At 52.8% G+C, this 13,087-nt stretch overlaps 1 protein-coding gene across 9 annotated transcripts in view; it reads left to right on the top strand.

Annotated features, from left to right (window-relative positions):
* Positions 1-13,087, top strand: part of BIRC6 (baculoviral IAP repeat containing 6) — a 151,982-nt gene that overhangs the window by 46,602 nt on the left and 92,293 nt on the right. For 6 of the 9 annotated variants that reach the window (XM_055123521.1, XM_055123529.1, XM_055123523.1 and 3 more), the window contains exons 12-22: positions 1,521-1,746; positions 2,796-2,956; positions 4,067-4,198; positions 4,676-4,807; positions 7,100-7,278; positions 7,737-7,870; positions 8,883-9,044; positions 9,130-9,261; positions 9,994-10,091; positions 10,825-10,972; positions 12,197-12,330. In XM_055123521.1, the coding sequence (XP_054979496.1) occupies positions 1,521-1,746; positions 2,796-2,956; positions 4,067-4,198; positions 4,676-4,807; positions 7,100-7,278; positions 7,737-7,870; positions 8,883-9,044; positions 9,130-9,261; positions 9,994-10,091; positions 10,825-10,972; positions 12,197-12,330 (1,638 nt within the window). The remainder of the gene's footprint in view (positions 1-1,520; positions 1,747-2,795; positions 2,957-4,066; positions 4,199-4,675; positions 4,808-7,099; positions 7,279-7,736; positions 7,871-8,882; positions 9,045-9,129; positions 9,262-9,993; positions 10,092-10,824; positions 10,973-12,196; positions 12,331-13,087) is intronic. The other 3 variants (XM_055123524.1, XM_055123525.1, XM_055123528.1) reach the window with 2 other exon arrangements.

The following is a 13,087-nucleotide window of genomic DNA, read 5'->3' on the forward strand; positions in this document are numbered from 1 at the left end:
ATGGATGATTCGCAGCCCGGTTGCAGCCCCTCTCCCCGTGTCTCGTGGGTAGCTCAGTGTCAGACTTGCGCCAAGCCCCCTGCCCTTCCTGGCGGCGCCCTCCGCAGTGCCGCAGTCTGTCGCTCTCACTCAGACCTTCACACCCAAGCCCAGCCCACGAGGGAACGTCACTGAATACTTGGTGGGCAATGTGCGTGTCACTGTTTTGGTTTTGGGTCACGCCTGCCGGGGCGTCGGGGCGACCCCTGACCTGGCAGTGCTCAGTGGCAGTGCTCAGTGCCCCTGGGGTCCACAGCACGCGCGCAGCCCGTGCTCTGGTCCCTGGTCGCAGGCACGTGTCTCAGCTCAGCACTCCAGATGGGAGCGGTGCTGAGTTTGCAGCTGATCTCTGGAGACGTCTACATTCGGGCACTTGGCCTTCCCCTTGGCGCTAAAGGCCTCAGTGACTGGTGGCCTCATAGTGCATGTCGGGCGGTCTCGGCCCGTCAGCTCGGGTGGATGGCACCGAGTCAGACTTCCAGAGCACCCAGAACTGCTCCCCCCATTGCTTCTCGGGCGGCAGGGTAATCCCAGGGTGGGTGTTCACGGACTCATGCTGCCGCGCCAGCGAGGCGAGACCTCACAGCTGGAGTCAGCAGGTCACTCGGTTTAGAGAGCGACAACACACCGGGTGTGGCTGTTTTTTTCCGTTTGAGTTTTGGGCTCACCCAACAGTGCTCAGGGATCACCGCAGATGGGGGTGCCATACCATATGGGCCGGCCATGGTCTGTCTGGCCCACTCCCTGGGAGTCCGCCAGTGAAGCGGGGGGCACGGTGCTCTCCAGCCTGCGGGGCTCACACAGACGCGTGGCTCTGCGGGGGAGGACAGAGTGTGGTGTGGGAGTCGCTTTAAATACGGGAGCATCCTACACCTGCCCTTTGCACGGTTCAGCTGTTTATTTTCAACCTCTCTCAGGTGAAGTAAGAACCATCACCTTGCGGCTTTATCTCATAGGGGCCGTTTGGCCCATTCCCGGGTATCTCTGCAGAGACCCGGCGGCCCCTCTCGGCACCGCCTTCCTCCCCCGGGGCTTGGGCACGCGCCTGGCTGTGTCGGGACCTCGCACGCTCGGGCCCCGCCCCCGGGGAGCAGGGCCGCAGGCCCCCTGGCAGCGCACATGGGTGCTGGCATGCTTGCATGGCGGGTGCTTCAGACACCCCCAGCCCTGCTCAGGGTGCCCCTAACAATGGTCAAGCGAAGACCGTGTTGGAGCTCGGCTGAGAAGTCACTGCTCCAGGAGAGCCTTGGTGTTGGAAACATTAACGTTTCCATTGCACAGACAAGGCCCTGTGCTCGCCGAAGTTCAGTGCTCTGGTTTTGCTCGTCTGCATTCCAGCAGCGGTCTCTCTGGCCCCTCCTCAGTCTGCGTCTCGGTCTGTGCTGTTGGGCCAGAGGCACTGGGACGCGGGGCGAGACCGACAGCGCAGCCGGAGTCACTGTGTCGCGCACTGACTTGGAATCCCCTTCCCTCCCGCCCAGGAGTCGATCTGTTGGTGGACCAGCCTTTCACCCTGGACATCCTGACGTCTCTCGTGGAGCTGACCCGCTTCGAGACCCTCACCCCGCGCTTCTCGGCCACGGTGCCGCCGTGCTGGGTGGAGGTGCAGCAGGAGCAGCAGCAGCGGCGCCACCCTCAGCACCTGCACCAGCAGCACCACGGGGACGCGGCGCAGCACACGCGCACCTGGAAGCTGCAGGCCGACGGGTGACTGCCCCGGGCCCGCCCCCTCCCCGCACTCGACCCACAGCCCGCAGAGTCAGTCGCAGACACCCCCGTGTCCGGGGACAGCGTCTCCCTGCGGCCGCGCGGTCACTAACCCTGGGACAGCGTTCGCTGGGATTCCAGGGCCGGAGCAGCATCCCCGGGACCCTGCTTAGGGCGAGGCCAGAGGCAGGAGCATGGAAGAGCAGGAGGCGGGAGTCAGCTGGACGCGGGAGGGCGTGGCCCGAGGCGCGGCTGGACTCTGCCGGCCAGTCAGCTCAGCCCTCCGGGACCGAGGAAGGGCCTGGCGGGGCCTTGCTCCTGCTTTGGAACAAGAGGGCTTTTTTTTTTTTTTTTTTTTTTTTAAAGAGGACGTCCAGCACCCACTGCACCCCTTTACCAGCGTCCACCTCCTCCACTGATGGCCGCAGTTTCCTTCCCGCCCCCACCTGCCCCCATGGCAGCCGTCCCCCCCCAACCCCTCTTGGCACTGTGGTTTGCTGCGATGATGCCCAGAGTGTCTTGCATGACACTCTGTCTCCTCTAAGGACTGGTCTGACGTGATTTTTATTTAGGAGGACAGAAAGCCCCTGTGTTGACTCTAGTTTTGCTGAGGAGCATTTGTTAGGGCACGGGAGGAGAACCGGGGATTCATGAGTTGGGGGCAGTTGCAGTCAGCCTGGGACAGGGACACGTTGCTGACCGATGGCGGCAGTGACCGGAGGCGCCAGATTCTGCTTCTGGTGCAGGGGAGGGAGGAAGAGGACACGCGGGTCTCCCAGGGCTGCCGAGAGCCCGGCCACAGGCCGCCAGGGGGCTGGGACGGAGTCCGCTGGACGCGTCTTTGGCGTTGCTGGGACTAGGGCAGAGGGCCTAGCGTGCAGCCCGGGTGTATGTTCCTGGGTGGGCTGGGTGCATGCGTGTGGGGATGGGGACAGCGCTGTCCCCGGGCTGGGGGAGGAGGCAGCCCGAGTGGGGGCGCCCTGGCCGGCCGGAGCGCGGCGAGTGCTTCTCCTCCTGTGCTATGTTTCACGTCTCCCTCCCATTCACAGCAACAGCTGGGACGAGCATGTGTTTGAGCTGGTTCTCCCCAAGGCCTGCATGGTGGGACACGTGGACTTCAAATTCGTGCTGAACTCCAACATCACCAACATCCCACAGATCCAAGTGACGCTGCTGAAGAACAAAGCCCCGGGCTTAGGGAAAGTCAACGGTAAGACGGATGGGAGCACGTTTGGAGGGGCGAGTTCCCCTCGTAGCTGCTGTCAAAGCAGCCGCCCGACCTTCACTTGGCAGTCTAGGTCTGACCCCTCCCTCTCCCCCCGTTTTCCTTTGTGGTTTTATTTAGAAAAATTGATCCAGACAGTGTTTTCAAAGCTTTTCAGTAATGCGGTATTGTTCATTGCATACCATCTTGTGATTGAATTATGCTTTTTGGGAAATGAATTTCTTTCATGAAGAAGTTTTGCTTTTAGCATTACTCAACCAACCCACGTCTTTCTCTTCTTAAGAGGAGACTTAATTGGAAAAAGAACATTTTTTTTTTTATGGATATCACTTACCCTCTTAGGTTATTTATGGAAGCCAATGTCCCATGTAGTACTAGAGCGTATGTTTCTTGTGATTCCAGATTTGATTAAAATGATTGGATTATGTTTAGCAAACTGGGAATCAGGTATTCTCAGCCTTTTCCCGTTACTAGATTAATTCCAAAGACTAGAGGTTATTTAAGAAAAAGCGTAGATTCCATTCCAGAGGTAAAAACACTGAAATGGGAAAACCGTCCTACTTCAGATATGCACACATATATGTGGGTGTCCGTATGTTGTGTGTCTCTGTGCCTGTATGTTTGCATTCTCTTGAATCATGTTGGATTCTAACACACTGATCAGGAACCTAACTAGGCATTCATATTTTTAAACCTTAGGTACTTGTTCTGTGCATCTGAGGCTATACAACTGGGCCAGGCAGTTGTATAGTTGAGCTTGTGCCCTGGATATGGGAGGCCCTGGGGTCGATTTACCAAAAGCGTGTGTGGGGGTGGGGAGGGGAGAACAAGCAAAGCCAAGGAATCCCCTGCATCCCATCATGCACCTCAGTTGTCAGAAGTTACATCTTCAGAATTGTCTCCTACCACTACAACAGTCTGTAAAACAGTAAATGGAATCTAAATTTCTTTTTTTTTTTTTTTCCTTAGAACTGTTTTATAGCAGCTGTGATGAAAATGAGTTCTGGTTGAACAGGGTTTTTTTTTAATTTTAGGCACATAAATAAATCATTGCTATTAAGCGAAATTAAGTCTACTAATATTTTTATCCTCTAGAAACAGCAGTAGATAGGCAGATCACCTTTCCTTTGTCTCCAGCTCTTAACATTGAAGTGGAACAAAATGGGAAACCGTCCCTGGTTGATTTGAAGGAAGAAATGCAGCGCATGGATGTAGAGGAATCACCGTGTGAGTTCAATTACAGAGCTGTTGTTCGTGCAGTGAGAGGATTAGCGATCAGACGCATCGTGCTGGGCAGAGGTTTCTCTGCGGCTTGCGAAAACTTGATTTTTGACAACATGATTAAAAAATAACCCGTAATTCTGCTTTGGCATTATGCTCTAACCTTCAGCTCCTCTGAACACGGCTGCGCTATCACTGGCATTTCTGGTTTTTGGACTATCTTGGGATTTGCAATCATGTCATGTCCTTAATAAGTTTTTTGAAAATCAAGGTGAATAAAAATAATTCGTGAATGGAAAACACAATAATAGTTTGCTGACTACCGTTCTTAGCATGGTAGAGAGTAAATGCCTTCCAAGTATGGTATTTCGTGTGGTGTATCATGTACACGGGATGGATGTTCTCTTATTAAATGTCGCGTTTTAATCATGAACTGATTCGATAGAAAGAAATGCCGTCTTTTCTTCTTCTCTCTCTCCTCAGGCCTTCGGTTGTGCCCGTTCTTAGAGGACCATAAAGAAGATATTCTCTGCGGGCCTGTGTGGCTCGCAAGTGGCCTTGATCTGTCCGGGCACGCTGGGATGCTGACGCTGACGAGCCCCAAGCTCGTGAAAGGTGAGGTAGGACAGTGTGACTCAGTGTAGTCAGCTCCGGAGATCCCGTCTCTGAAGCTACATGCCATTGCCTCCGGCGCCGCCACGCGCAGTTCATCACCATCCCAGCAGCCTTGGTCCTTTCTGCCCTGTTGCTTCTGTCCCTAAGAACCCAGCCTCCGTGCCTTGCCTGGAGACCCAGTGTAGTATCAGGGACCCCACAGCTGCGTCCCTGTTTGCGTCACCTCAAGCCCTGCTTCGGGGTGGGCACGGTGCGCCGGCACCTGCCCCTCGCAGGAGACCCTGGGCCCAGTCGCGCCTGGAGTCACTGTGTTTCTGTGTGTGCTTGCAGCAGCGTTAGCCCTGCTGTCCTTTCCGTGTGTTCTCGGGCCCCCAGCTCCTGGCTGTGTCCTCAGGGTCACTCCTGGCGGGGGACACCTGCCACACTGCGGCTTGGGCCCCCTCTTCAGAGTTTTTATAGAAAAAAAAAATCTTGTTTTGGTTAAGGCAGATGTGATAGAGTATCGGATATAAACGTCTGTTTCAGTATGCTTGGCTGCTGTGGGTACTAGTTACTGCAGCAAGAACAGATGTAGGAATCTGAATAGCAAATGTAAATGTGTACTTCAAAGTGTATTCTAAAACGTATTTAAATGTGTATTAAAGTGTATTTTGCAATCCTCGGCTATCACGTAGTTATAGCTGTTGTAGTACAAAGCCAACAGTGGTCCGGATGCTGGCTTACTTGTTCAGATAAATTTTATTGTTTTTTTTTTGCTTTGCTTTTACAAATTTTTTCTTGTTGCATTTTTTTATTATTATTATTTATTTTTTAATGAGTCACCATGAGAACAGTTACAGGGCTTTTAGGGTCGAGTCTCAGTCATACTATGTTCAAATACCCATCCCTTCAACAGTGCACATGTTCCACCACCAATAACCCCCGCATAGCCCCCTCCCGCTCCCCTTCTGTCTGTGTGGCAGATGATTTTCACTTTACTCTTTCCTTACTTTGATTGCATTCAATTTTCGACAGGAAACTCACTATCAGATAAATTTTGATGTGGAATGGCATCCAAAGAAGTTAGATCATAACGGTGACAACTATTTCAATTTGTGTGTATTAGTAATACTTGTCCACATCCACACTTTTATCTTTGATGGGGGATGTACAAATTTAGATGTTCAGTCTCGTGACTACGTGTCATTCATTAAGTCTATAAGACCACATGGTGTTAGCCGCCTAAAGTGTTGCACTTATGTGTAAGAGTAATAAAACACTCAGGTCTGCATAAGTAGTATATAGAACACCGGGGAGAATAAGATTTCATGTTGAAATAGAAATACTGACTTGGATAAAATGGAGAATGGAACCAGATAACTTGTATTTGTATTTGTATCAGTGCCCAATGCTCTGTTTCTTAGGATTTACTCAGAATGATTGTTTTCTTAATTAAGTCTCTCCAAAATCCTTGGAACTGGAGAAAAACAGTTGTGAAATTTTCAGAGGCGTGAAAGATTGATGTGTATCAAAGATACGTAGAAAAAAAGAGAGGGTGGGTCCCGGCGGCCTGGGCCCAGGGCGGTGGGGCTGCCCCAGGCGGCGAGATGGACAGTTGGTGACCGAGTGGGGGCTTTGCAGTCTGTTTCTAATGCAGACTGCCTGGAGGCCCTCAGGTGGACTTACGTCGACGGTACCGGCCCGTGTAATGAAGGCTGCTTTTGAGCCGGCTGCCACTACAAGAGTTTCAGGTCACCTGTGACGCTGGTTTCAAGGAAGGATCGTTGTTAATAATTTCGTATTTGATAAGATTTATCTGTTGCCCAGTGAATGATAGGTGCACTCTTTCAGCCCGATTATTGGCCTTGAAAGGTTTTCACTGTCCACACGGTAATGCTCCTGCACACGTGGTTGTCGTGTGCACGGCTGTACGGCAAGTTCAGTGCACGTCTCTGGCTCCCGCAGTCTGTGTGGGTGGCGGCTTCCTGGCAGGGTTTCTGTGTCCCTCACAGAATTGATTGTTTCAGTGGATAATTCCATTGACTGAAAATACCCCCGAAGGTCTGAGAACCAGCAGTCCTTTCTCCTAACGCTGGTCTCGCCTGTAACCCTGGTGCTCCCGCTTTGGGACCACCAACTCCTGGCTGCCAGCTGAGGCTTACTCAGGGTAGATTTCGATACCAGTACGATTAGAAAATTCCTAGCCAGTGCATTTGTCTTCTTGTGGAGTAAATTTAAGTTGCTAACGCGAATGAAAGCTGGTTTGCTTTTCAGTACTTCAGTTACTAACCATGTCCTGCACCGCTTCTTCAGGTATGGCAGGGGGAAAGTACCGCTCGTTTTTAATCCACGTGAAGGCCGTGAACGAAAGAGGGACAGATGAGATCTGCAATGGCGGGGTCCGCCCTGTGGTGCGACTTCCCGCCCTGAAAACCCAGAGCAACAAAGGCTATTCCCTCGCCTCACTCCTGGCCAAAGTTGCAGCGGGCAAGGTAAGAACATCACGTTGAATTCCACCCGCCCTCTGTGAGGCACTGCTCTGAGTTTCTGCCTTCCACGGACTTTGCTCCCCTCCCTCGCCCCAGTGAAAGTTGGTTTCTGTTTTTATTTCCTTGCAGTGAATTTAGAGTTATGTGAGAAGGAAATGTTTTGAGTTACCTTAGGCAGAGGACTCGCCTGGTAGGAAGTGATCTCGCGGCATCTCTGCTCGAGCTGGCGCTTACCTTCTGGGCATGGCGCTGGTTTCTGGGACCTGCGGTAACACCCTTTAGCGTTAGGCACATGGAGCTCTCCTGAGCTCGGGTTTGAAGCTCCACCCGGGATGCTGCAGGCACCCATCTCTGTTCTGCTGTGACCATCGTTCATTCCTTTCCTCTTTATTTGAGAAACTTTCATAGTGAGTAACTTTTTTTTTTTGGTTCCATTTGTGTACTTATCTTTGTATGTTTAGGAAAAATCATCGAATGTTAAGAATGAAAATGCAAGTGGCCCCCGTAAAGCTGAAAACCTTCGGGGCTGTGACTTACTGCAGGAGGTTTCAGTCACCATTCGAAGATTCAAGAAGACTTCGATTTCTAAGGAGAGGTACTCTTGGGTTCTCCTCTTCCGTTCCTGCAGCGGTGAACGTAGGAAAGGGCCGGTCACCATCCTGTCTGTCGCACACAGTCAGGGCAGAAATACCAGGCGGAAAAACAGTACGCAGAAGGATCTCACAGGGGCGCCAGTTTGGAATGTTTCCCGGGATTTTTAATTTTTATTATTTATTTATTTATTTGTTTATTTATTTATTTATTTATTTATTTATTTATTTATTTATTTATTTATTTGGGTCACACCGGATGATGCTCAGGGGTTACTCCTGGCTCTGCACTCAGGAATTACTCCTGGCGGTGCTCAGGGGACCATATGGGATGCTGGGAATCGAACGGCGTGCAAGACAAACGCCCTACCCGCTGTGCTATCGTTCCAGCCCCCGTCCCGGGATTTTTTAAATCTTTAACTTCTTCGTGTTTGTCATTTCTTGTACGAGTTTGGTTTTGGTCTTGGCCTTGGATTTTGGGCCAGCGGGTGGAACCCACGGTGGACTGGGCTCCTGCAAGCTCCCGGGACCGTCTTCTAATCTCAGTGGGCAAAGGAACTGCCTCTGTCACAGCTTCACCCTGCTGTTGATTTGTTTAGGGTTTTTGTTTGTTTCAAATTAAAAAAAAATTTTTGGGAGGAGGAGCGGGGACCACACCCAGCAGGGCTTACTCTGGGCTCTGCTCAGGACTCACTCCTGGCCAGATCTGGGGATGCCGGGGATTGAACCCATGGTGGTTGTGTGCCCGGCAGGGGCCTCCTGCCGAGCAGTGCTCCAGGGTAGCCTGACTGTGGAGGGGGGAGGAGCTCCCTGTAATCTGGAGTGTTTTTCTTTGTCAGACGCCAAACGTTCTGTAAACTCCGTTTCTCTGTGTTTCACGTTAGATTTAGGTTTTAAGGTTTATGTAGGAGAACGGCGATCGCCGAGTCTAATGGGCGGAGACCAGCCAGGCCGTGGTGGTCCTTAGGTGTGCTCTTCACTCGGCAGGCGACCTGTTGACATTTCCTTTTTCTCTAGGGTCCAGCGATGTGCCATGTTGCAGTTTTCAGAATTCCACGAGAAGCTTCTGAACACTCTGTGCAGAAAAGCCGCCGACGGCCAGAGCACCGAGCACGCGCAGAGCCTGGTGCTGGACGCGCTCTGCTGGCTGGCCGGCGTGCACGCCAACGGCCCCGGCAGGTGGGCCGGCTCCCCCGCCCCGGGCCTGGGTCCCGCTACCCAAGCTCAACAGGAGTCTTCCTGTCTCACCGTCTTCTCTTTTTAGTTCCAAGGAAGGAAATGAGAGCTTGCTTTCCAAAACACGGAAGTGTCTCTCCGACATTGTGCGCGTTTGCTTCTTCGAGGCAGGACGGAGCATAGCCCACAAGTGTGCCCGCTTTCTGGCACTGTGCATTAGGTTGGTGTCAAAGCCCGTTTCCTTTCCAGTCCCATGCATGCTTTGTAGGGACATTCACAGAATGTCGTTCAGCAGAGCGTGTATATACATACCCACACACGCACACCCATTCCCGTGTCTGAAAATTCTCATATATACAGATTCTCATATGTATGTAGCACTGGAGCACCGTCGTCCCGTTGCTCATCAGTTTGCTCGAGTGGGCCCAGTAACGTCTCCATTGTGAGACTTGTTACTGTTTTTGCTATATCGAATATGCCATGGGAGCTTGCCAGGCTCTGTATACATATGAGAATTTTGAACGTCGGTGACATTTTTTTTCTGGGATTCTGGGGTTTTCTGGGAAGCGTCACGCCAAATCTTTTACCCAGAGAAGTCTAGCAGGCTTCCCGCCTCTCGGGAGGGGCTCAGGTGTGCGGGCGGCAGTGGGGACCCTGCCACTACTTTCACTCCTACTTCCTGGTTGCTTTAATTCTTCACCTGAAAACGACCTAGGAAGTGTTTCAGAGCGAATCGATGCCCTGACCCTGCTTGGTGGCCCGTTGGGTGGCGAGTGTTTGATGCTCAGGAGAGACTCGGCGTGACTCCCCCTCTTCCCTCCGCGTGTCAGTAAGGCCTGACCGCAGACCTTCCCGCCACACTGTGACACGCGACACTCCCACGTCTGCACGGAGGTTTTTGCTGACAGCCTTGCGTAACGTCTTGACTTCTTTTTCTCTTAAAATTTTCTAGTAATGGCAAATGTGACCCATGTCAACCAGGATTTGGATCTGTTCTGTTGAAGGCCTTGCTTGATAATATGTCATTTTTACCCGCAGCAGCAACTGGCGGTGAGTGAAATGAATCCCAGATACGTGTAGTTAGCGCAAACCTCTCAGTGTGCGGTTCGGTTGTGTAGGAAATGGTCCCCCGCTCTCTCCCGTATTGACCCGAGTTTGTTTTAAAATGAACCGATACGTTTTGACTGGGTGGGCTACAGTCTGCTCGTTGACACGCTTCTGAAGAAGATCAGTGGTGATTGAGTAAATGCCAGCCAGTGCGGCATACTCGGGGACTTTCCTGGACCTCGTTAAAATGATGACGTCGTTTGCCCTGAGAGTAAATCAGATGTCACAGACTACAAAGACAGAAGTTGCTAGAATGACAGAGTCAGTGGTCCAGGCGGCTGCAGGCCTGTGCGCTGTTGGAAAGGGAGGGGCAGTGGCACATGGGAATTTCCTAAGAGTAGCTGATGGCTTTGCCCCCAGGACCTGTGGCCTGTGGCACCGCCATTTAGTTATGACTGTAATTACTAAGTAGATTACAGACGGTTCAAAAAAAAAGTCACGTGTGTAAGGTAGCAGTGTTTGGAAAATACTGGCATGTATATATATATATATATTTTTTTTCCTTTTTTACATTTTAATGCTGTTACTCTGAAGGGCTGTTGATTCACTTTCTAAACTTAACTGTGACTGTGGGGTCAGACTTGAGAAACCCCCGTGGGTCAGGTGGGCTGGGTGTGCCGAGCTGCCCTGTGCGGCGAGCCCCCCCCCAGGAGCTGGCTGTGCTCTCTGCTCGCAGGCTCCGTGTACTGGTACTTCGTCCTGCTGAACTACGTCAAGGATGAGGACCTGGCGGGCTGCAGCACGGCCTGCGCGTCCCTGCTCACCGCCGTGTCTCGCCAGCTGCAGGACAGGCTGACGCCCATGGAGGCGCTGCTGCAGACCAGGTAGGTCGTGCTGGCGGTGGCCCCGCGGGGCCCGGGGCCCGACACGCCGCCGTGTGCAGAGCGGCTCTCTGCAGCGCGCTCCCGAGAGACCAGGCTTTCCCCTCTGCTTGTGCTTGAGTCGGGGGCTCACCCATGCTGCTCAGGGCCTCTGCCGCGCCGGGTGCTGTTCTCAGCCCGTCACCTGGGTCCTGGCGTCCACTTTTCTTTGTGTTTGCCCTCGCACCATCCCCGGCTGTGCTTGCGGTCCCGTCTCTGTGAGGGGGTGTTGCCTCTCCGCCCCCGGGGGTAGCATCTTCCCAGTGCTCTGGCCCGAGGCTTTCTCCTTCCCCGTTTTCTCGGGAATAGTGCCCCAGAGACGTTCTCCAAGTATCGGTGATGTCTCGGGAGTCACTCATGTTTCTGAAAGTGGCTATCTCACGGTGGCATCATTTAAAGGGACTTGTTTTCCCTATCGCTGAAATTTTATGTGAATATGTGTGGCCCTTGATTGGAAACCTGTATATGCTGGTCAGTTTTCTAAAGACAGTTCTCGCGCTGCTTGCCTCCCGTTGGTTTTGCTGGGGAGTCGAGTGGGGCCTTTGGGTTCTGCTGCGCGTGGCCGTGTGGCCGGCGCCTCTGGCCTCAGGCGGCCCCTCATGGCAGGTCTGAGGAGACTCGCGCCTTTGGCGTGTGGCTCTGCGGGGCCGGCCGCTCCACCGGTACTAACAGGCTTTGGCCGGTGTCTCCCGCCAACCTTTTTTTTTTTTTTTTAAATCTGTCTCTCTCTCCAAGAAAAATTGATTAGCATAATTAAAAACATCTCCTTGGAGAATGGCGGGAAGAATTTCTGACCGTGAACGTGTATCTGTGGCTGTACCTCATGGCTGCCGTCTTTGAACTGCACATTTGTTTTTCCTTTTTGGGGTCACACCTGGCGATGCACAGGGGTTCCTCCTGGCTCTGCACTCAGGAATTACCCCTGGCGGTGCTCAGGGGACCCTATGGGATGCTGGGAATCGAACCCGGGTCAGCCACGTGCAAGGCAAACACCCTTCCTGCTGTACTAACGTTCCAGCCCCAAACTGCACGTTTTTCTTTGTTTCTGACGCCACCCGGCAGCGACTCCCAGTTGGGTGACGGGCTCGGGAGCCGGTGCCGCTGTGCGCGCTGCCCCGTCCAGCTGTCCCCAGCCACCCTGGCCCTCTGGTGCGCGGGAAGGGCGGCAGGACGTCTCTCGTTCCCCAGGTACGGCTTGTACAGCTCCCCGTTCGACCCGGTGCTCTTTGACCTGGAGATGAACGGCTCTTCCTGGAAGAACGTGGCCAACAACAGCGTCGGGGGCCAGTCGGACGAGATCGACTTCTCCGACGTCCTCTCAGGTAGCTGGTTTGGGGAGCGGGCCCCGGGCCCCACAGCGGTTCCTGCCGCCTGCCCCAGACGGCGCCGTCTCCAGGGGCTCACGTGCCTGCCGGCGTCACACCTGCCATTCCTGCAGCCGTTCACTTTCCTTTCTTACCTCCACCCCCAACAAAACAGGTCGATTTTGAAGCTACTGTAGATTTGGTTTTCCTTTGGCTCTCATTGCGTGTCCGTAAATCACCCATCGCCATGTCAAACCTTTCACGTGACTGCTGTCCCCTTCCTAGTTCTATTTTTGTGCCTCTGCTATAAAGTAAAAAACGCTTGCTGCGTATTCCAGAACGCGAAGTAGCGTCTGCGCAGGAAGGAAGGGGTTTCTGCTGTACAATCACATGCTCCCGCAGGCTTGGCTGCATTTTTCTGGAGCGTTAGATATTTACAGATGACATTAAGCTGTGACTTTGTAAGCTTATTTGTAAAGATAGGCTGGAGCGATAGCACAGGGGTAGGGTGTTTGCCTTGCATGTGGCCGACCTGTGTTCGATTCCTCCGCCCCTCTCGGAGAGCCCGGCAAGCTACCGAGAGTATCACGCCCGCATGGCAAAGTCCGGCAAGCTACCCGGGGCGTATTGGATATGCCAAAAAATAGTAACAATAAGTCTCACGATAAGAGATGTTACTGGTGCCCACTCAAACAAATTGATGAGCAACGGGATGACAGTGACAGTGACAGTAAAATAATCACCATTTAGACATGTTTTGGAAATTATTTCCCGT

Source organism: Sorex araneus, chromosome X, assembly GCF_027595985.1.
Source record: "Sorex araneus isolate mSorAra2 chromosome X, mSorAra2.pri, whole genome shotgun sequence".
Lineage (NCBI taxonomy): Eukaryota > Metazoa > Chordata > Mammalia > Eulipotyphla > Soricidae > Sorex > Sorex araneus.